The sequence below is a fragment of the Centruroides sculpturatus genome, unplaced genomic scaffold (assembly GCF_000671375.1).
Source record: "Centruroides sculpturatus isolate CEXI.00-Female unplaced genomic scaffold, Cexi_2.0 scaffold1008, whole genome shotgun sequence".
Classification (NCBI taxonomy): Eukaryota; Metazoa; Arthropoda; class Arachnida; order Scorpiones; family Buthidae; genus Centruroides; species Centruroides sculpturatus.
This window is the reverse complement of record NW_019385260.1, coordinates 280,214-305,594: the sequence shown is the minus strand read 5'-3', so window position 1 is coordinate 305,594 and position 25,381 is coordinate 280,214. Positions and strand designations below refer to the sequence as shown.

The 25,381-nt window shown below is 33.2% G+C and overlaps 2 protein-coding genes and 1 pseudogene across 3 annotated transcripts in view; 2 read left to right on the top strand and 1 right to left on the bottom strand.

Moving 5' to 3' along the window:
* Positions 1–9,596: 9,596 nt before the first annotated feature.
* On the bottom strand, positions 9,597–15,204 carry LOC111636830 (annotated as a pseudogene).
* Positions 15,205–17,071: 1,867 nt separating this feature from the next.
* The window catches only part of LOC111636826 (N-lysine methyltransferase KMT5A-like), a 72,665-nt gene continuing 64,355 nt past the window's right edge, over positions 17,072–25,381 (top strand). The window contains exon 1 of one of the 2 annotated variants that reach the window (XM_023382168.1): positions 17,072–17,260. The gene's annotated coding sequence lies outside the window, so the exon portion shown is untranslated. Of the gene's footprint in view, positions 17,261–18,941; positions 19,049–25,381 lie in introns of those variants that run through there. The other variant, XM_023382169.1, reaches the window with a different exon arrangement.
* On the top strand, positions 23,022–23,330 carry LOC111636829. The gene has a single exon (XM_023382173.1). The coding sequence runs from the start codon at positions 23,022–23,024 to the stop codon at positions 23,328–23,330; it is 309 nt and encodes a 102-aa protein (XP_023237941.1).

Below are 25,381 nucleotides of genomic sequence, written 5' to 3'. Positions count from 1 at the left end.
TAAATGGCAGGAAAAATATACATTAGGAATTCAGCTTTCAAACAACATAAAATTCAATACCATGCTATTTGCTGATGATCATAGGGTAATTGCTAACTCTGAAGATAATTTACAAAAAGATTTATTTACCTCAAACAACATTTCAAAAGAACATAGCATGAAAATTTCAACTGCTGAAACCAAAGTACAGTAATGGTATTTAGAGGCACAGAGCCAACATGCAGGAAAAATCGTAATTGACAATGCAATTAGAGCAAGTTAATAATTTCCTTTATCTAGGATGCAACATTTCTTATGAAGGTGAGAATGACAAACAATAAGCTCACAAAATTTTTACAAATATTAGGAATAATAAATAATACTTTTAAACCACACCTTGTACAAAAACATTCCAGACTAAAATTATATAAAACTCAGGCTCTTCTGACTCTCCTGTACAAAAGTGAAATCTAGGTCTTAAAGAAGAAAGATATCAAAAGATTACAGACAGATGATATCAGGTTGATGTGCCAAATTGCTGGATATACACTCCTGGATCATCGTCGAAATGAGGATATTTTGGAGGAACGCCACATGTGACCATTAATTGAAAAATTCTCCACACATTGAGAAAAATGGCTACAACATGTATCTTAAATGTTGTCAGGTAGGATACTTCATGCAGTTTTACAGTATCAACCACGAGGATGACAACGACCCGGACGTCCACAAAAATGACTCCTAGACCCTGTCTAGCTGAAATCAAAATGGGTCAACATGGCCTAAATTCGTGAATGGTGTATGATGATAAAGAAATATCTGATTTCATGATCTCCCCCCAGATAGACCATCATGCCGGACAATCCATAAAAATACAGTATTAAGTAACATTATTGGCAAGCGCCAAATCCGACAGAGGGCGCTGTTTTTGAGCCAAGATGGCTGCCGAAACAGGTAAGGAGCCGACCATGTGTTTGTTCAGTGCCTGAGCCGATTCAGTTTCTATCGGTGGCGACTACTGCGAGGACCAAACGAAGAACAAATCATTGAATTTATGTCAAATTCTAGACTATATCGGCGACAGGAAACGTTGTCTTGTAGAACGTGAAGCCGTTTTGGATATATGTGACGTACACACACACACATTATGTTGTGTGTGTGCTACACAACCAAACTTTTGACTGGCCTATGTTGTATAAGTGCTGAATGATTCAGCAGGGCAGCCTTCAGATTGGCACTAATTTTAACTATTACGATAAATAAAACTTTGTTTTTATATTGGAACATGGTGTATACTGCTTAAAATATTTAAATACTTCTCACTTGTTAATGTGTAATAAACATGCTATCACATGTTTACAAAAACCAGACAGCTCCGCTTTGCACGTGCATTCTCCCTGTAATTGAGATGTATTAAAATGCCAATATCTGAGATTGCAACATTAAAGCAACAACATGAACTTCGGTGTTGTTAGAGTTTAATCCACAAAATACGATGTGTCCGCATCCAAAAACGGCTTCACCTTCTACAAGACAACGTTTCCTGTCGCCGATACAGTCTAGAATTTGACATAAATTCAATGATTCGTTCTTCATTTGGTCCTCGCAGTAGTCGTCACTGATAGAAACTGAATCGGCTCAGGCACTGAACAAACACGTGGTCGGCTCCTTACCTGTTTCGGCAGCCATCTTGGCTCAAAAACAGCGCCCTCTGTCAGATTTGGCGCTTGCCAATAGACACCTTTCTTTTGAATATGGAACTTGCATCATGAGTCATTTGTCAGTGACAAGCTTTCAGCTCTCTTGAAAAATTTACTTTCCTGGACTAGTTTTAGAACGTAACACTTCATTTACATGTCAATTCTGTTTTTCTGGAAATGTGGAATGTCCAGAGTAATGTCTACCATTGATGCCATTGCAACGATGATGTAATTCCATGATGGACAATAGTATGGTTAATAACAAACTGCAAGTAATCCCTGACTTATGATGGAATTTTGCCATAAATCAAACATAAAAAATAATAGTGATAATTGAATACATTACAAACATCACATATAACCTTATATATTGTAACAAGTTACTGCACATGCATACTATAATAAAATACAGCAATGGTGTTTAGGTGTATTGAAATTCAAACCAACATTTAATAATTTAATTAATTGGTATTTTTATTAACAAACATTAGTCAGAACTCATTAAATATTTGGTTTAATCAGAATATGACTTGCAAAGTAGTTCGATGTCATAATCATCAGAATTTTGAATCACATTCATTTAAATAAATGCTATTCATCTCTTAACTTTATTCCTTTTTACAAGTGAATTTTGTAAAGATTTTTGAAATTATTTTCAAAATTTGAGAATTAAATTTATTTAAAATCAGTTTATAGTGTTTACATATGACTAAATATCTCACTGAATATAATGTTCTTAATATAAAACTTATTTCCGTCTATTTCTGTGAATATTCTAATGTTTTTAAAAGATTTCACTCAGAACAGAGCTACTTCACAAACTATGTTCATGCATTGTCAGGCCTATGCAATGATAGACTATAGAATATTTGATCAGTTTCAATTTATTATTTAAGTATGATATGTAAACAATTTATTCTTAAAATTATAATAATTTTACACAAACATTTGTAAAATTATTTGAAATATGTATCTATTAAGTATATGTTATGTTTAAATAAATGCATATCTGTGCTCAAAGCATTAATTTTATAGTGCAAATTTATGCTTAAAGTTTAGGAAAGATAGAAAAATGTGCAATTGAGTGCACAGATCATACCAAGCCAGAAGCTGTACTCACTCTTTTGGAGTTTCTCTAATAATTCTATTGCACGTTTAACATCTGGAAAAAATTATATTACATTATAAAAACAGTTATATTAATTTATAAATAATTTCAAATATTAGCAAATTTTACTTTAAACTAACTTTTTAAATTTATGATTTATCTTTAAATACTTTGAATAAATTTGAAAATATTTCCATGCAATATTACCGATAATAAGCACTAATCAAATCAAATCAAAGTTTATTTAGCGTATAAGGCTTTCGCCTGTTACAAGGATGCGATTTATTAATACAACATATACTTCCACCACCATTACAGCCTTCTTCTTATAGATATTTGACACTAGTTATCTAACATGTAGTACAAACATTTACTAATTTACTCCAAGTTTTTATTCACAAGTTGCTTTCTATAGTTATATAACCTAAAAATAGTATTGATATTTGCTNCATTTCATGCGTCAGTCTATCTCGTAATATTGGGTGCACCCAAAATTCTCTTTGCCTCCGCCGTCGTCTTTTATAGCGACGATAGAGGAGCCACACACAAGCAATCACTTCCACATCCATTTCCAAACCGAGCCAGTGCGCATGCTCCGCTAAACGCTCGTTGAAAAACGCCCAGTGTGTACAGAGCCTTATAGCAACGATAGAGGAGCCACACACAAGCAATCACTTCCACATCCATTTCCAAACCGAGCCAGTGCGCATGCTCCGCTAAACGCTCGTCGAACGTTGAAAAACGCCTAGTGTGTACAGGGCCTTAGAGCAGATTATTATTTACACTACTAAAATTATGCTGCAAAACATAGTTATAATTATTTATGGCACAGTAATTAACATTTCACTTTATCTCTTTTTGTAAATACAGTTGTCCCTTGATAGTCCGACGTTTTGTAATCCGACATGCTCAGTAGTCCGACGCACCTCTCATCAAGGTCCCCGTCTCTGTTATGTGTCTGTTTGCACAGAAGCATGTTGCGACGTGAATCTCCCCATCCAATTCTTATATGATGACACACATTTCATGTGTTTCCCATGAGCAGTTCTGTTCGAACAGTTGGAGTAGGGAATATTGTAGGCTATAGCTAGCAAAACAATGTCAAATATGTAATCACTTTCGGTAATCCGGACACTTTTGGTAATTCGTCACCCCTTTGGTCCCGTACCTGTCGGATTATTAAGGGACAACTGTATACTAAAACATAAATTAAACAACACATTTATTTTATACTGTAACAATAAAAAAAAAATTTAATTCTTTTTGTCACACAAATAATAAATTTTACTCCTATTTGGCTCCCTCATTTTGCACTTAACTGAAATTGCTTAGAGGACTCAACAAAATACTTAAGATGTAAGCACTTAACTGAAATTGCTTAGAGGACTCAACAAAATANAAAAAAATTTAATTCTTTTTGTCACACAAATAATAAATTTTACTCCTATTTGGCTCCCTCATTTTGCACTTAACTGAAATTGCTTAGAGGACTCAACAAAATACTTAAGATGTAAGCACTTAACTGAAATTGCTTAGAGGACTCAACAAAATAAATACTAAAATAACAATCTAGCAATGACCATTGACACAAAGAGCACTTCTTTGCATCTGCCATACATTATCTCATGAAATGTTACCAACCCATGGCAAATAGTTAAAACATAACTCTGAAAAATATGGATTTAACATTCCTATCAAAATTACACCACATTTTTCATGTTTTAAAAACCGACATTTTCTGTGATTGACTAGTTAATTGTGATTAACTTGATGGCCACCCTTGACATAGAGTTGATAACTGCGGTTGATTATTGAACCTATGATGATCAAATGAATTTTGTTTGGCATTGCCTCTGACCAGTTTGCTGCAACATTGACTAGTTGACTGAACTATAAAATGTAATTTTATTGGTTATAAATATTTCCAGTTTTACTCAATATAATAACAAGATTTAACTTTTTACTTTTCATTACATAATTAATAAAAATATTATTTACTCAGTAATGATTATATAGTTGAGTCTACTTAATAGATTACTGGATAAATGACTTTAAGTAAATTTGTTTAGGTTAATTAATAAAAACTTATACAGTTGTGTCTGCTTAAGAGAGTAACAAGATTGATATATTATGCTCCCTTATCTGAAGTAATAAGATCACCCAGGTGGTTGTTCATGGTATTCAAATATCTTCATGTCTTAGGAGCTCTATATAACTTATAACACACTTGGAAACATTAAAATTCATTATCACATTTTAATTTTACTACACTTGCAATTCTATGCATGGAAAGCTAGAACTTCTGTAAATAAGTAATATAAAAACTTCAACACTTTGTCTAGCAATTTCTTTAATCGAACTAATGTTTTTGGCTATATTTAATGGCCCTTCCTCAGATTTTCAAACTTGAGGAAAGCCATTAAATATAGCCGAAAACATTAGTTTGATTAAAGAAATTGCTAGAAAAAGTGTCAAATGTTTTATATTACTTATCTCCACTTGCATGTTGGTTTCCATTTTTATATCATCAATCAGTAAATACAGTATATCTATTAGTATACAGTATACTTTTACTTCTTTCTAGAAATATACTAGGAGGCCTAGATGACAAGATGTAAACACCACTGCTCCAAAATTTCTGAATGTTCTCTACTGAGACATACAGTATTAAAAAAATAAGTACATTACTGTACTATAATAAAGTTATTTAATANTATTAGTCAAACTACTTTTACTTCTTTCTAGAAATATACTAGGAGGCCTAGATGACAAGATGTAAACACCACTGCTCCAAAATTTCTGAATGTTCTCTACTGAGACATACAGTATTAAAAAAATAAGTACATTACTGTACTATAATAAAGTTATTTAATAACAAATTTTCTTACAATAATTTACAAATATGGAAATGAACTACGAGGGGCTTCAAAAAGTTTGTGGAAAAACGATAGTAAAGAACCAACAAAATTTCCCAGCTACACTCTATTGCTCGATAATTTGTAAAATAGCAATGATCAGTGATGATAATTTTGTTGATGTTAGTTGTTGCTTTTTTAACCTACACTGCATATTCCTTTCTTGCAAACTTTTAAATGCACACAAGTGTCTCCTGAAAAATCCAACGCATTCAAATTCAAGAGTCATTGAAGGGTATGACTGGCTTGGTCAACTTATAGTGGGGTGGGATTGACTTTCATGAGTTAAATGCACAAATGATCTACTTCACATCCCTGTTCTTCAATAAGTTTTAGACCCATGAAGGTGAGAATGACAAACAATAAGCTCACAAAATTTTTACAAATATTAGGAATAATAAATAATACTTTTAAACCACACCTTGTACAAAAACATTCCAGACTAAAATTATATAAAACTCAGGCTCTTCTGACTCTCCTGTACAAAAGTGAAATCTAGGTCTTAAAGAAGAAAGATATCAAAAGATTACAGACAGATGATATCAGGTTGATGTGCCAAATTGCTGGATATACACTCCTGGATCATCGTCGAAATGAGGATATTTTGGAGGAACGCCACATGTGACCATTAATTGAAAAATTCTCCACACATTGAGAAAAATGGCTACAACATGTATCTTAAATGTTGTCAGGTAGGATACTTCATGCAGTTTTACAGTATCAACCACGAGGATGACAACGACCCGGACGTCCACAAAAATGACTCCTAGACCCTGTCTAGCTGAAATCAAAATGGGTCAACATGGCCTAAATTCGTGAATGGTGTATGATGATAAAGAAATATCTGATTTCATGATCTCCCCCCAGATAGACCATCATGCCGGACAATCCATAAAAATACAGTATTAAGTAACATTATTGGCAAGCGCCAAATCCGACAGAGGGCGCTGTTTTTGAGCCAAGATGGCTGCCGGAACAGGTAAGGAGCCGACCATGTGTTTGTTCAGTGCCTGAGCCGATTCAGTTTCTATCGGTGGCGACTACTGCGAGGACCAAACGAAGAACAAATCATTGAATTTATGTCAAATTCTAGACTATATCGGCGACAGGAAACGTTGTCTTGTAGAACGTGAAGCCGTTTTGGATATATGTGACGTACACACACACACATTATGTTGTGTGTGTGCTACACAACCAAACTTTTGACTGGCCTATGTTGTATAAGTGCTGAATGACTCNTGTGTTTTCCATGAGCAGTTCTGTTCGAACAGTTGGAGTAGGGAATATTGTAGGCTACAGCTAGCAAAACAATGTCAAATATGTAATCACTTTCGGTAATCCGGACACTTTTGGTAATTCGTCACCCCTTTGGTCCCGTACCTGTCGGATTATTAAGGGACAACTGTATACTAAAACATAAATTAAACAACACATTTATTTTATACTGTAACAATAAAAAAAAAATTTAATTCTTTTTGTCACACAAATAATAAATTTTACTCCTATTTGGCTCCCTCATTTTGCACTTAACTGAAATTGCTTAGAGGACTCAACAAAATACTTAAGATGTAAGCACTTAACTGAAATTGCTTAGAGGACTCAACAAAATACTTAAGATGTAAGCACTTAACTGAAATTGCTTAGAGGACTCAACAAAATAAATACTAAAATAACAATCTAGCAATGACCATTGACACAAAGAGCACTTCTTTGCATCTGCCATACATTATCTCATGAAATGTTACCAACCCATGGCAAATAGTTAAAACATAATTCTGAAAAATATGGATTTAACATTCCTATCAAAATTACACCACATTTTTCATGTTTTAAAAACCGACATTTTCTGTGATTGACTAGTTAATTGTGATTAACTTGATGGCCACCCTTGACATAGAGTTGATAACTGCGGTTGATTATTGAACCTATGATGATCAAATGAATTTTGTTTGGCATTGCCTCTGACCAGTTTGCTGCAACATTGACTAGTTGACTGAACTATAAAATGTAATTTTATTGGTTATAAATATTTCCAGTTTTACTCAATATAATAACAAGATTTAACTTTTTACTTTTCATTACATAATTAATAAAAATATTATTTACTCAGTAATGATTATATAGTTGAGTCTACTTAATAGATTACTGGATAAATGACTTTAAGTAAATTTGTTTAGGTTAATTAATAAAAACTTATACAGTTGTGTCTGCTTAAGAGAGTAACAAGATTGATATATTATGCTCCCTTATCTGAAGTAATAAGATCACCCAGGTGGTTGTTCATGGTATTCAAATATCTTCATGTCTTAGGAGCTCTATATAACTTATAACACACTTGGAAACATTAAAATTCATTATCACATTTTAATTTTACTACACTTGCAATTCTATGCATGGAAAGCTAGAACTTCTGTAAATAAGTAATATAAAAACTTCAACACTTTGTCTAGCAATTTCTTTAATCGAACTAATGTTTTTGGCTATATTTAATGGCCCTTCCTCAGATTTTCAAACTTGAGGAAAGCCATTAAATATAGCCGAAAACATTAGTTTGATTAAAGAAATTGCTAGAAAAAGTGTCAAATGTTTTATATTACTTATCTCCACTTGCATGTTGGTTTCCATTTTTATATCATCAATCAGTAAATACAGTATATCTATTAGTCAAACTACTTTTACTTCTTTCTAGAAATATACTAGGAGGCCTAGATGACAAGATGTAAACACCACTGCTCCAAAATTTCTGAATGTTCTCTACTGAGACATACAGTATTAAAAAAATAAGTACATTACTGTACTATAATAAAGTTATTTGATAACAAATTTTCTTACAATAATTTACAAATATGGAAATGAACTACGAGGGGCTTCAAAAAGTTTGTGGAAAAACGATAGTATGAAAAAACTATTTCAGTTATGATGTTTATTTTTCAACATATGCTCCGTTAAGGTCAATACACTTCTGCAAACGTTGATACCAGTCTTTAAGTCTGTCTGAGTAGAACTGAGGGTCTTGTGATCAGAACCATGTCAGAGCAGCTCTCTTTACTTCTTCAACTGACGAAAAATTGGTACCTTTCAATGATTTTTTCAACTTTGGAAACAAAAACACGGATGGGGCTAAATCAGGGCTGTAAGGAGGATGTTGGATGATTTCCATCGAAATTCACGCAGCACAGCTCTTGTTTGCCGAGCACTGTGAGCGGGTGCATTGTCACGATGGAAGAGGATGCGTTTATGCAGCTTTCCAGGGCATTTTTCCGAGATTCTTTTGGACAGTTTTCTCAAAATGCCTTCATGTAATTGTCTTCTTGTTCTCAAGGAAGTCAACTAGCAAAATCTCCTCTGTATCCCAGAAGACAGTGACTATGACCTTTCCTCTTGAACGTTCAGATTTTGCTTTGATTGGTCTATTTCCACTCCAGGCAGCCACTGCTTTGATTGAATTTTGTCCTCAGGATCATACTGGTAGAGCCATGTTTCATCCCCTGTCACAATTCTTTGCAGAAAAGCTTCAGAGTCTCCATCCCACTTGTTCAAAATTTTCATTGAAAGATCTGTCCTTGTTTGCTGCTAATCTGGGCACAACAGCCTTGGGACCCATCTAGCAGAAAGCTTGCTTAGTCCAAAACTCTCCACAAGAATTTTATGTGCAGAACCCACAGAGATACTGAGTGTATCTGCTACCAATTCAGTGGTTATTCGTCTATCCTTTTTTATCAAGTCACGAACAGCATCAATGTTTTCCTCACAAACTGATGTTGTTGGACTGCCACTGCGGGCTCATCTTGAACCTTGGTTTTTCCACTTCTGAAGTGACTTATCCATTTGTAGGTTGTTGACTTCTTTGGGGCATTATCACCATAAACTTGTTCCAAAGCATCAATGATTTGCTTACTCTTCCAACCAAGTTTCACCATGAACTTTATGTTTGTTCTGGTCTCGATTTTGTTGGATTCCATGTTGCTTGAATGATGCCTGACTTTCAACTGGCGGCGCTGTCTTCTTACCTGCATTTAAGGGTTCATGTTTGAACATGTTATAACACGTTAGTACAAGAATGTTCAGGTGCATTGAAATCAAAATCCTGCCAAACAATTTTTAGTTACAAACTTTTTCCTTGAACTTTTTGAAGCACCCACGTACAAGCACTTTTGTAACTATTCATGCAATAAACCTAAACAAATTTACTTAAAGTCGTCCGTAGTTTTCTTTTGGATATGTTAGGTTCAAAGACAAAAATCGCTCATTGAGAGAAAAAAGGGCCATGAAGCAAAATTTGTATCGTGGCTTTCATGACAGTTTGACCACTACGAGTTGTGGTGATTAAAAAAAGACATAACACGTTAATTCATATTTTTTATTTTTAGATCACATTTTGATATATAAACTTTATAACTATGACTCCCTCCCAGATAAATTCATCTTGGTTTTAATTTTTTTTTTTTTTAAATTTCATATATATTTAGAATTCAGCATATAATATTATACAGTGAGTGATCAGTTAACGAACATAATCCATTCCAAGACTTTGTTCGCTATCCGAATTGTTCGTTAACCGATTATCGATTTACCATAGGTTTCTATGGGAATTTGATTAATTGGTTCTGGAGACCCCCAAAAATAAAAAAAGTATATACTTTCTTACTACCTTTATTTATATGTATTGATGATAATAAAAATACATACATACATAGTCTTGCGATTTTATTAGTCGTGTTTTTTTTTCTGTTTGAAAGGGTTAAAGAATCTGTCTAATGTTGATTGCTTTTCTCTCTTCTTCAGGATTTTTCGTAAGTAATTAATAGCATTGCAATTGCAGAAATCCCCAAGCCTTAACCTGGTTTGGATGCCATTCTAAGACCGTTGTTCTGACATCCTCCCACTTCTTCAAAGGATCTTTAATATAAGGTATCGGCATTAATCCTCTTTTTCAGAAGAAAACATATCTCGCCGAGTTTCTTGGTGTTCTTCATTCAAGANACTGCATCTGAAGATAAACTAATGTGAGAAAGTGGGATGATTTTATCTTAAGAAAACTTCATTAATTTTTTTATTTAAAGGTTGTGAGAATGTTTTTAAAAATTAAACAGATGTAGACAACAGAAAAGATTTAGAATCACTGGTTTAAGTAATATAAATATTTTTAGAATACAGTAGATTCTCACTAATCAGGCCATTCCTTACATAGAAGGGAGTCGGATTAGCAAGATTATCGGATCACTGAGAGTGTATAGTGAATGATGTGACAGTTATCCTTCAATACTGATTCTTTTTGGAGGCAGGTGAGCAAAATAATATGGTGTGCTAAAGTGTAGTAATGTATACATAAATGAAACCCAGGAAAACAGGATATGCAACATGACTAACATTTTCACGTAAAGGAAGGGCATTGACATTCTCACTAGAAGATATGCTGGATAATTGAGAGGTTGTAGGTTGGTCTCTCAGTTAGCTTGTACAGTGGGTGATCAGTTAACGAACGTAATCCATTTCAAAGACTTTGTTCGCTATCCGAATTGTTCGTTAACCGATCACCCACTGTATATGCTTTTTGTGTGAATATTAATCTAAAAATACATTTTCCTTGTGACTTTACTCGGGACCAGCTTTTTAAAGAATTATCAACAGCTGAAGAGAGGTTTTAGACCCAAAATGCATAATTAAACAATTCAAAGTGATTAATTTTACTATGCTCTTTTAAACAAATATCCTATATGATAATTCCTACATTTGTTGAGTTGTGAGATTTAACAAGTAAACTCCCCAATGTTTTTGCATTTCTCAATATTTTGAGTCCAAAAATATAAAAATATTGGAAGGGGTCATGTTTGATCAATCATCATGCTTTCCCTCTGTTATACATAACAGCCAATAAAGTAAAATTATGAAAAATCTGGTTGTATTAATATCTCGTACTGTCCTATTGTTTATACATAAAAAAAACCATGAATTTACTACTAAATATTGAAAAGCAATTTCATTTTTCAATCTGTTTACATTTAATTGTATTTTATATAATTTTATGTTTATTAATACATTAATACAAAACCTTTGCTCTTAAAAATTCACATATAATGTAGCCATTCCTTGTCCAATTATATTTTCTCAAAAGGTTGTTATTAATTTAAAGAAACTTTTAATAAAAAGTTAAAATATAGTGAAATTTATACAGTTTTTTTTTTTTATAAATATACATTTGATGTAAAAATTTTTGCTTACTTTTTTACTATTTTATATGCTGTGATTAACTGCTAGATTTACTGTATATTTTGTGCAGATAAATATATTTATAAGCAAAGAATAAAAATAATAAATATTACTGATTTTTTTAAAAAAAATTTAGTGAAGAAAGTTATATTTTCACAATTATCATTACTTGTTTGCCATTTGTTTCATAAACTGAAAATAAATTAGGCAAATCAGCTATTATTGTAGAAATATTTTAAAGCATTAAAATACAACAGAATGCCAATTATCCAAGACTCCTCACTATTCGAGGCAATCCTGTAAATGAACACATTATTTTTCTTATAATTCATAAAACTTTTTTTTTTAAAGAAAGCCTTTCCACCCTGTAACCATTTCCCCCCATACTCATCTTGGGTTCAGCAAGGCCCAAGGCCCACATTGCCTAACAGGGTAAGAAACAGGGCCAGACATATCTGGGACTAATCATCCATAGAAAATCCAGCAACGAGTTGCTCAACTTTCCCAGCGACATTTAAAATGTTGGTGGTACCATCTGGTATTATCATATTTTATTAAAAAACTTATATTTTTTAACTATTATAAAATGGCAAAGAGCTTAATTTTGAGGGTAGGGATGGGTTTTATAAAAAATTGTAAATGCTAATAACGAGTAAAGTCATCATAAGTCCAACCGTACAAGATATACACATGATCCCCATTATCTCCCCATCCCTCAACCTTTAACCACTAAAATTTAATAGCATCAACCCTCCCTAATAAACAAACCTCCATGCACACATTTCAGAAATTTTCGACAAAGAGCACAGAAGTTATTAAGCTTCAAACAGGGTGAGTAAAATTGGGCCTCACATACACTAACATTCATACATACAGATGTTATTGAATTTTTTGCATTTCAATGTTTCAGGATGTCCTAAGTCTAAAACTGTAAAAATCTGGAGGGGTCATTTTTTACCACTTTCCCTCTGTTATAACAGCCAGGAAAATAAAAATGATACTGAGATGACATCAAAATATTGCAGCAGAGAAGGAATGAACCAATGTAAAACAAAAATCTCTAAATGATTTTTTAAAAAAGCTTAAAACTATAACATGTAGTACAAAATGTTTTGTTTTTGTTGTCTTTTATATACACATTTGACTTCAATGAGAGATAAACTATTCATATTAATACACATTTAGTTCTTAAAACTATTATACATATTAGCTGCATAATATATAATTAAAAATATGTTCTTATATAGGATTAAATTATTTAAAGTATATATATAAAGAGGCACAGAAGTAACACCATATAAATCATTTATATTTGTAATTTTTAACCCAAACAATCATGGCAGTCCATTTTGCCAGAGTTTTCAGTTATCCAAAGTACCTCAGATATTCATGATTCTACCGCAACTATAGATCTACAAATCAGAAACAAGCTTTATCTGTATAAACCAGGGGTCGCCAAACTTTTTTAACCGTTGACCCCAACCACTTTCCAAAGCCTCACATTGACCCCTACCATAAAGTTTTATTACAAGTGTATGTGTATGAGCAAAAAAAAAATAATAATAATAAAAAAACGTTGTGGTCTCTGTATAAGCAAAAAAAAAAAAAGTTGTGACCCCTTAGCCGCATCAACCCCCCCAATGATGTTGCATCGACCCCTGAGGTCAATATCGACCACTTTGGCGATCCCTGGTATAAACTAATATCACTAACTAAATATATCAATTATATACACAGATCTTATTTTGACTGCCAATTTTTTATATTGTTGGGATCAAAAAATTTATAAGTATCAATATATATATATATAAAAAAATAGTTTTAAGTTTACATAGATTACAAATCAACACATTAAAATGTCTACAAATTATCATAAAAATAAATTCATTAAAAATGTCTTATTTTCTGTTTAAAGTTATAAATATTAACACTAACAAAAACAAAAATTTAATAAATACGAGGGCTGTTCAGAAAGTTTGCGGCCTCAAATAAAACAACAAACAAAATAATGTTAAAACTTTTTTTATTTTTCAATGTAGTCTCCTTTGTTAGCAATGCACTTATTCCAGCGATGTTCTAGCTTTTTTATGCCATCACAATAGGTCGATTTGTTAAGGTGTGCAAAATACTCGCTCACTTCAGAGATGACTTCGTCATTTGAATGGAATCTCTTTCCAGCCAAGATTTTTTTTAGGTTTGGAAAAAGGTGGAAGTCACTGGGGGCCAAATCAGGTGAGTACGGTGGATGTGGAACTAATCGGAAGCAAAGTTCGTTCATCTTTTGTTCAGTGATTCTGCCGGAATGTGCAGGTGCATTATCGTGGTGGAACAGAACCTTTTTCTTCTTCAAATGTGACCTCTTTTCTTCGATTTCTTTCTTCAGTTTTTCCAAACGTTTACAGTAATAGACAGCATTAATGGTCTTTCCTCTTTCTAGGTAGTCAATAAAGATGATGCCTTTAGCATCCCAAAAACCCGAGGCCATCACTTTCCCCTTTGATGGAACTGTCTTTGCCTTCTTTGGTGGTGGCGAACTGTGATGTTTCCATTGCTTTGACTGCTCTTTTGTTTCAGGAGTGCCGTAATGGATCCATGTTTTGTCAGTAGTCACAAACTGATGCAAGAAATCCTGTGGGTTTTTCTGGTAGAAGTCCAAACACTCCTTTGACATCAAAGTGCAAACACGTTTTTGCTCAGCAGTCAACAGATGCAGCACCCACCTTGCTGAGACCTTCGTCATACTAGGATGTGGTGAACTCGGTTTACAGAGATGCCAATTGTCTCAGCTATCTCACACGTTTTCAAACGGTGATCTGCTAATACCAAATCGTGAACTTTGTTGATATTTTCTTCAGTAACAGCAGTTGACGGCCATCCACTGCGAGGGTCATCTTCCACACTCTCTCTGCCAGATTTAAAAAGGGCTGTCCATTTTTTCACAGTGGTGTACGAAGGAGCAGACTCTCCCAAAACTTCATCCATGTCAGCTTTGATTTGAGATGGGGTCAACCCTTTTTTCGTCAGATATTTTATGAAAAACTTTATGACAAATCAAGTGGAAATTGGTATCGTATCTCTAGCAAACATGGCTGAATTATTCCTGCCAAAAATTAAATTGATCGCAGCGCCACACATAGGCAAGGCCGCGAACTTTCCGAACAGCCCTCGTAATCCAAATGTTTAAAGTTCTAAAACTAATACAGTAGAGCATCGATTATCCGACTACATTCTAGTCGGCAAATTCAAATGTCCGCTAGTGATGTGGCGCTACAATATTTGGCCATGTCTTGGTTAATTTAATATTATTTTTACGTGTTTTAGCTGGCAACACTGGATCGACTATGAAAGGGAGCCAGTACTTAAATGAGGATTAATTTTCTAATTTTTAACGATACAATAGCGACTATTATTATTTTTAAAAAAAATTTGATAGGCTTAACATGGAGGAAAATTCAATGCGAAGTAGGTTAATAGCGATATACTAATATACTAATTACATGGGATATAATAATATACTACACTAATAATGGATTTTTTCATACTTTTCGGTTATCCGACCAACCCCAGTCCCCAATTGAGTCGGATAATCGATGCTCTACTGTATATCAATCTATTATTATCAAAAAAGTTAAAAAGTAATGTAAATTATAGTTAATAAATTTATATGTCATTAGATATAATCATTAACACCACAAATTTTATTCTTTGCTAAAAATTAACAATTAAAAATATTTTTATGGCATGTTTAACATAACACAAAATCTTAATATCAAATCAGAAAACTAAAATTTATATACAATTAGTTACTTTCCAATGTATTTAAAAGTATTTTTATATTCTCTTCCAAAATAAGATTTGAGACAAAAAAAAAGGATTGTTGTTAAGACTTGAGAATTTTAAAGAATTAATAAACCATTATTTTATTGAGTTTCATAAACATTTTTAAAATTTACATGCTGAATGTAATGTATGGAATTCAAAGTTTAAATCACAGAATTTTCAGAATTGTTATATATAAATGAAATTAATACATAACTAAAACAATCATATTAGAGAAAGACTAATATATCGACATTAACTACAATATTTTTTCCTACATTCTTATCCATAACAGTAAAAAAAAAAAAAAAAAATTAGTCCAAATAAGATCAAAAAATAAAAAAATAGGAAAAAATTTTTTATATGTATAAAGCATGACTAAATTTTTATTCTAGTCTTTGGATCACCACTCACAGTTAAAAGTCTAAACTATCAAGAAATTCAGTCTATACAGAAAAAAATTGACATTTGATTAAAAAATGAATAATATTACTTTGAATTTATTCAAAATAGAAGAATAACTGATAAGAATAATTTATTTAGTTATCAAAACAAGAGAAAATGACAAAAGCTGAAGAGTACTTAATACAGAATTAATTTCGAAATTCTTCTTTTAAATTTAAATAAACAATTTTTTTTCTCTTAAATTAAACGAATCGAACATTTGAAATTCATTCGAATACTCCAAGATTTTTTTTTCAGAAAGTATTTTAATTTTTAATGTAAGAAAAAAATAAGCACATGTATAGAAAAAATAAGTAGTGATTGTTTACAAATAACACCTGTATCGTACAGAAGCGAAATCTGGATAAAATATAAGGAATTCTCATATATCGATATTATTTATAATCCTTTACTCAGTAAATTATCGACAATTCTAATCAAACCAAAATGGAGAGGTTAAGCCTAACCATGACTTATCATAGTTTCATAACACCGATCACAACCAAAATTTGAATAGTAATAATTTACTGACCAAACTATTCATCGCATCAAACAAATACAAAATTTCGCCTTACCTGAGACATAGACTTCTTTTTTACTAATAAAATTTCTCGAAACAAAAAGTTCCGAACAGACGACAACCTACCGCTACAACTCGAACAAACAATTGTTTGGATACCTAGAGGCCGCTACGTATTGCCGACATACAAAAAATTAATAAATCAAATTTATTAAAATTAAAGAAATTTCGTATAATTTTATAAATATTAATACTCGTCGTATTTTTTTAGTTAATAAATTTTATACTATTTCATACTAAACGGTCTAAAAATGTTATTAGAAATGTAAATTTAGTTACGAAAATAGCGCGTGTTAAGGAAATACAACATTTTGTGTGAGCGAGAAGTGGAAAAATAAAAAAATAAGAAAAAAATGTTTTAAATTCGTTAGATTCGGCTTTCTCTATGTAACGAGTAGGCACCGAAGATGTCTTTAAAAGAGAGATTTTGCGAAATTTAACGTTTTTTTTTTATTATTTCTTTCTTTTAAGTCGTTTTATCAGACTTTTTTCACAGTGATGAAAGGTAAATGTTTTATAGTTTACAGTTTATTCTGTATATAAATGTTTACAGCATAAAATGAATGTTTTTGATTTTGTCGTAGAAAGTCATCTATTCTTAAATAATGTATCTATTTTTAATTCGATTGAAACGTTATTCCTCGATTTATTTTCTTAAAACTTGTTAATAGAAAGTATAAATTCGTTGATAAAGCGTGTTAACGTTTCTCGAAATTCAAAAAATCTTGTTAATTACCATTAACCCGTTAGCTTTTGTCAATGCATGTTTTATACATCTGCGTAAGTTTTTACCGATTACATTTTGATGTTCGTTTTATTTTTTCTTTTATTTACTGTGTTTCTATAGAATTAACTCTGTGTTTTATTTGATAAATGTAGCGGCGATATTAAAATATTTAAAAAATCATATTTTACCATTCCAAATTATATTTTTTTGTTGTTTTTCTTAATTTCTGAATGTAATTATTTGACAAACTAAACTTTTAAATGTCTTCAAATTTGATAATTTTTAATGTAAAGTACATATGCAAATAATTTCTCATTATGTGTCCCATATCTTTAAAAAAAGTTAAAATTGTATGCTGCTTCTGATACAAAATGATACTATTTACTTAATTTTCCTATTATTGTTGCAATTGCATACTGACCTTTTTTGTATTTTCTTAGCATAAGGTTACCGTTGAGAACAAATCACACAGGAACACTTTTAGTAGAAAAAGATCAGTTTATTGATAGGAAAGGATATGCATTTTGGGCTTAATGCCCTTCTTATTATAGTGACAGTTAGGACAATGCAACTCGTGAGAAGACATAGGTAAAAAGAAGGGGTCGCTTATACACATTATAACATTATAACAACATGTGTTAGAATAAAAAGGGAGTAAACCGTAGAGTGCAAAATAATTTCGATGAAATGAACAAAAAACATAGACCAGATTGGAGAGGTTAAAAAGATGTGAGTATTCCCTGTATTGTTCACTTCACAGCAAGCAACCGAGAGGTGATCTTTTTTGTGTTAACCTTCTTAACGGTTCCTTGAAAATTTAAAAACAAAGCTGTCTATGGTTTAGTTAATCCAAATTTTGAGGCGAAGTAACGTTCAGCCAATTTTTCTGTATACGTTATTTGGATGAACTTTCATTTTTAATAATAATAATATGTTTTCTTTTTTAGTAAATACATTATTTACAAATCAAATTAGCATTGTAGGTTGTATTTATCTATAGAGACACAAGTTCATTCATTTGTAATAGAAAATATATTATAAGATATATATGACTGAATTTTGTTTATAATATAGGTCAAAGAATATTGAATAATAGAAATTCATAGTGATAAAGAAAAATGTAAACATAAATATTTAAATAAAACTTAACTTTTAATATACTTAACTAACTTATTATGTTAAAAGTGAAATTAATTACATATTAATCAGTAATTTAGAACTGTTGGCAATATATGAACTAGGATTTCTTATATCCCAGTCTTTTGCTTATCCCAGGATTTAATTAATTAATTATTTTAAAATATAAAATAAATCTTAAAATTGAATGATATAATTATTTTTCATTTCTATGTAACTTAATACATCCTTCAACCTCCAAAATAATAATAATAATAATAATAATGCTTATAATGCTAATAATAATAATATTTGAATTACATAGAAATTTTCACAAACAGAAAAAGTTTATTAAAGTTTGCTGGACATTGCTTACACCAAACATGCCTTTGAATTGAGTTGAAAATTTAAAGAAAAAAATGAACTTAGATCAAACTTCTAAGTTAGAAGGTAATTTTTGTTATTTAAATAAAAACATAATACAAAATATTATTGTAAATTTTTATAATAAGATCATAAAAAGCAAAGATGGTCAATACTTTGATCACCCAATTTGATTCTTATTTTACTAAAGAAAAGTCCTGCTACTGAGAATGCCCTTTTTGATTCAATTCATGCAGATGGAATTGTCTTTAATGCATTTAAGAGAAGACAGATGTTATGTGTTTTTTTGCCTGTAGTCTCGAAGATTTCTATTTTGCTTTCGAGATGCGTTACAGTACTTCTTTTGCCATCTAGTATTCTTGATTTGTCTATCTTGGCTGCTTTAATAGCAGCATCGAGCTTACAGCCCGATAATTCAGCAATTTACAATATTCAGCAATCATCAGCAATATTCAGCAATTGTATTTGGCTTTAATAATCAGGTTTATGAAAAAACTTCATACTTATTTGTATCCTTGCCCAATTTGCATAACTTGACATAATACAGTTATTGAAGCTACTGGGCAAGATTAAAAATTAAGACAGCATAAGCACAATATAATCCAGATATTACAGGTTCTGACAACTAAAGAATTTTCAGTCCTGTCACAAATAGGCTACATATTGATTATTGGCAGTCTGTGGCATACCATAATAAGTGAAAATTTAAAAAACTAATAAGCAGGCTTAAAATTAATAAATACAAATGTATTCTGACAATTTGAGTTAATTATACTTTCTATTTGCAAAATTTTCTCAACTTTAATACAAAATAAGAAAAAAGTGAATATTTAAGAAATTTGTAGTATTTCCTGGGTTAAAAAACAGTTGAGATTCCATTGGAGAAACCCTAATATGAACAGAATAATTAGATCAACGTGTTAAATTTAATAATCAATTTTTATAAAACTGAAAATTATATACTTGTAATATTTTATAATCTTTGAAATTTTATTAAATTAAATAAAACTTCTCTCAGAATCACTGGAAAGGATAATTAAGACACAAGAACCTTATTATATCCCAGTAACGAATTGGAATTTTAAGATAATTGAAACATATTATTCGATGCATTCCATATTCGAATTGTACTGGTCAAAAGCCCGAAGATGATCATGAATATGGTTGAAAACGTTAGTTTTATTTAAATTTTTATCGTTACTGGGATATAATAAGGTTCTTGTGTGTTAATTATTCTTCCCAGTGATTCTTTGTTTTGAAAATGAATCAATTTGATCCAAAAATGTTTTATTACAAAAATTTAAATTTCAGTGTAAATAGCTTCTAGTTTAGATTCCTTTATTTTTGTTGGTAAAATAAGAAATGTGAACTCAAGTTTAAAAAATCTGAGGGGGGTTATTTTTTGACTGATCGTCATACTTTTTCTCTGTTATATATAACAGACAGGAAAGTAAAAAAAAAAAATTGTACTTGCCATCAACATCATTTCCTCCTTAAAATTTATACAAGATGATGCAAAATTAGATTTAAAGATTTCTATGGCTTCCAACCATCTGAGGTGCTCTGTATGGGATGTTGTGAGGAGGAGTTTGACCTATGTGAAGTCCACCACAATTTCCAGATCTGCTGTATAGGTAGAGAGGACTATGGAAGTTCTAGCATGTTCTTGCATTTTGGTTCTCATAGAATCATTGTTTAGTGGATTCAATATACAGAAGGTCCCTATCACATCTGGTGTCTCTGATAGGGACACTGTACATGCCAGGTAGTCTGGTAGGGTCCTTTCCATTACAAGATATGTTGGAAATAGGCAGGCACCTCCTGAAAGCTATATCAACAGCATGCTTCTTAGCAATTTTTGCATATAATGAACTTAAATAGGGGTTAAAGGTAATGGAGACCTGTTCCACCAGGAGGTGCTTGTCTATTTTCAAATATTATCTCTGTTTCTCCCTCAGTGTTACTTTTATAAAAGATATGTGGACAACATTTTGATTATATGGAAGAATAAGCCCAACATGACTGAGTTTGTTATTTTGGATATAAACCATAATGACAACCATTATGGTTTATATCCAAAATTGGACCAGTGCAGCAACACACACGCCCACTTTATAGATATATTTTTGTTGCTCAAATTACTAAGGCTTCTCTGTCTATCTGTGCATAGTTGCACTTTGTTGCTGATAGCATATGTGAATAGTTTGTAATGGGTACCTCACTTCCATTTGGCATATGGTGGTTGAGGACAGCACTGATACTGTAAGATGATGCATCACACTTTAGCACCAATGGTTTTTGCAAGTCAAAGTGGTAAGTACAGCATCTGATGTTGACAATGATTTCACAGCCTTAAATGCCTTTTTGTGTTTGAGCTCCCACTTCCACAATGTATTTACATCCAGATGATGATGCAAAGGCTTTGCAATGTGGCTTTGGTTTTTAGAAAAACACAGTAAAAATTTACTAGACCCAAAAGACCTTAGAGCTTCCTTTTTGTTGGATGGTGCAGGTGTGCCAAACTGCTTTGAGGAATGAATTCTGTTTGCATCTATTTTAAATCCTAAGAATGTTACACTTGGAACTCCTATGACACATTTCTGTATTTTAATGTGCAAGCCCAATGACTGGAATCTCTTAAGGACCTGTCTAACCCTTTCTAACAAATCTTCCTTGGATTTAGCTGCAATGAGAATATCACCGAAGTATGGTATTACACCTTCTATTTCTCCTATAAATTGTTTGATAAATGCCTGGAAAATCCCCGTGTTGCATTGATGCCAAATTGGAATCTCTTAAATGCCTCTTTATATGTAATAATCATTTGAGCTCTGGCTGTATAATCATCTACTGTGAGTTGCTGATACACCTGAGCTAGATAAAGCTTGGTGAAAACTTCTCATATCCCAGATCTGCCAACAAGTGATTGATTGCTGGAATGGATAGGCAGTGGACCACAGTGCATTATTAAATGTAATTTTATAATTACTACAGATACATACCAATTTATTTGATTTCAAAATTGGCACAATGGGTATAGTCCACTCAGGATCTGTTATGAGCTCTAAATTTCCCTGCTTGATCCATTTTTCAAGTTCGTCATCAACCTTTTGATGAATCCCCAAGGGTACATGCCTTTAATCTGATGGATGTTACATTCAAGTCTAGCTAATTTAATTGAAATTGGTTGGTGCTTATATGTTTCTAACTCCTCTTTGAATATACTTGGAAACTCTTCCATCAACTCCTGGATCCAATCTTTAGAAATGTGATATACACCTGAGATATATATTCCTCACTCTGAACCAGTTTCTTCCCAGCAAACTTACTGTTTCTCCTTGCCATAATTCTCCTTGATGTGGGTTCCTGTCCATGGTGAGGGGACCTCCCAGAGATGGTTTAGTAAGTCTTTTAGTAAGCCCACCCACGTGTTTGCCATGCATGGTGCCCCGTATGCTGGAAAAGGGAATCCTGGTAGTTGAGGGGCAACATAACGTCCCTAACACACTGCTTTGGCCCCTGCTTTGGATAAACGGGAGGCTCAAATCAGGCTCTGTTTGAGTCATTTGGCTGGTCGCTGAGTCATTCTTGACCTCGGCCTGGAGTCAACTGATCGATGCAGACTGGGCAGACACGTCAGACAAGCTGTGCTCTTTTCGACTGCATTGTGGTGTTATAGCTCCTGGGAAACCCTGGTGTGACAGTCTATGGGAGTCTCCCATGTGACAGCATCCTCTTGTTGGGCCCCATAGTAGGTGGGGTCACTGGGAGCTGAAAAATTTAACTTTAATCATGGATCCAAAAAATTCAAAACATCCTGACAAAGCAACAATATCTAAGACAAAAGAAAAGACCTCCAGTCAACCTGTTTACTTAATTGTGCATGCAACTGGAGAAAAACCCCTCGCTAAGTGTTTTCCTTTTTTGATTCAAAAGCTATTTGAATCAACCATCAGGCACCTAAAAAAGATACAAAAATTGAGGTCGGGACCTTTTAGTGGAAACATCCTCTCCTCAAGAAACAACAAAGCTTTCAACAATGAAGACTCTTGGAGACATGGGAATATTAGTCACACCACACAGAAGTTTGAACTCATCAGGTGGTGTGATATCTGAGTTCGAGTTGATGTCTGAAGACGAATCAGACATTCAGATCGGCCTGTTGGACCAAGGTGTCGCTTCTGTCCAACGCATTTCGATCTGTCAAGATGGCATGTTGATACCCACAAAACATCTAATTCTCACATTTGACAAACCAACATTGCCATCCTTTGTTACAGCAGGATACCTGCGCCTCCCAATTCGTCCATATATTCCAAATCCACTGCGTTGCTTCAAATGCCAGTGATTTGGACATTCCCGGGTCTCCTGCCAAGGCAAAAGCTTATGTGCACAGTGTGGAACTGAAGGTCACGACAGTACTGAATGTAAAAGTTCTCCACACTGTGTGAACTGTAAAGATGCCCATCCTGCCTACTCCTGGAAATGCCCTGCATGGCAAAGAGAAAAAGAGATTCAACGGGTGAAAACTGAAAAACGTATCATATCCAGAAGCCTGTCGCATGGTCACTCCAAGTGCACCATTGCAGCAAAAGACATTTGCTGTTATTTTGAAATCTACTAAGACATGTGGGGTTCAAACAGATATTTCTGTGTCCCCAAGTGAATCTCTTACCTGCCATACAAAATGTTTATTGATCCCATTTGCACAATCAGAAGAAAAGGAGAACACAAAGACCAAAACCTCTGTAACTAAAATAGGGATAACAACCAGAAATGTGAGTTCTAAAAAAGCCAGTAAGAACCCACTTAACAGAGTGAAAGCAGCCCTCTCTAAAGTCTCAAAAAAATCAGAAACTCAATCTATAAGTGAGTTTTCTGCAGGGCTGTGGAGTCGCGTAAAAATCTACCGACTCCGACTTTTCCTTATCATTTGACTCCGACTCCGTTTCATATACATAACAAGTTGGTAAGTAAAAGGGAGTCGGAGTCGGCGGATTTTTTGACGATTCCGGCTAAAACACCACGACTCCGACTCCACAGCCCTGGCTTTCTGACATATCTGATGAAGAGCCTAATATGGAGGTGACAAAACCAACGTCATCTCCAAAAGAAAAACCCCCTGTTAAATTAAAGAGGGATACCCCTCGCAAAGAATGCTGCCTCAAACACATAATGGGTTATAAAATAATCCAATGGAACTATCGTTGTTTCTGCAACAACTTCTCTGACATTAAACACTTGACATCATCCACCTCATCTCTCTGTGTGGCACTCCAGGAGACTCACCTGAAACCTGGAGAGAAAATTACTTTAAAAGGATTAGGAGTTTACCGCAAGGATGATGATAGCCACAACTGTGCCAGTGGCGGTGTGGCTATTCTGGTTTCCAATCACATCCCATCCTTGCCAGTACAAATAAGCACTAATTTGCAAGCTGTGGCAGTCAGAATATCTATTGGAGTAACTGTCACAGTTTGTTCTATATACTTGCCACCAGATGTCAGAGTCAATGAGGATGAATTGGATTCATTAGTTGAATAGCTGCCAACTCCATTCCTTTTACTGGATGATTTCAATGGCCACAATCCAATGTGGGGCAGTCCTGACATCAATCATTGAGGCAGAGCCATTGAACGACTCATAGGCAATCGGCAAATGTATTTATTTAATACTGGAGAGGTGACATACTTCCATGCCCCAACAAGAACTTTCATTGCCATTGATTTATCATTAGTGAGTCCAAACCTGTTTTCAGCATTTTCATGGGAGGTTGGATCTAATCCACTCTCTAGTGACCACTTCCCAATATTTCTAAAATATCAAGGCAGAGAAAGCTGTGAAACAGCCGTCCACCACGCTGGAAACTTGAAACGGCAGATTGGCCTGCATTCTCCTCTTTGGCTGACATCACTGAGGAAATGGTCAGTACTGCTGATATCAATGATGCAGTTGAAGTTGTCACTTTTAGTATTATTCAGGCAGCTGAAAAAACAATGGGGAAAACATCAACCAGATATCCAAAGCATCCGAAACCATGGTGGGATAAGAATTGCAAGGCAAGCATTTAAAAAACAAAAGAAAGCATAGGGGATTTTCAGAAGAAACCTCACTGCTAGTAATATGATTGCTTTTCAAAAAGCAAAGGCAAATGCCAGAAGAATTAGAAGGCAAAGCCAAAGGGATTCTTGGAGGAAGTATGTTTCTAGCATAACATCTTCCACTAACTCAAAAGCAGTCTGGGATAAAATCCATAAAATTAATGAGAAATATGCTTCTCACTCTCTGTCCATGCTTGAAAATAATAGCACAATAATCAGTGATATACAGAGTATTTTTGATCTTTTGGGTGAGACATTTTCCTCCTCATCCAGCAATATCATGTATCCAAGGAATTTT

What these genes read in the sequence shown, in the direction of transcription:
- LOC111636829 (XM_023382173.1), top strand. Translation starts at nt 23,022, where the DNA reads ATGAAGACTCTTGGAGACATGGGAATATTAGTCACACCACACAGAAGT.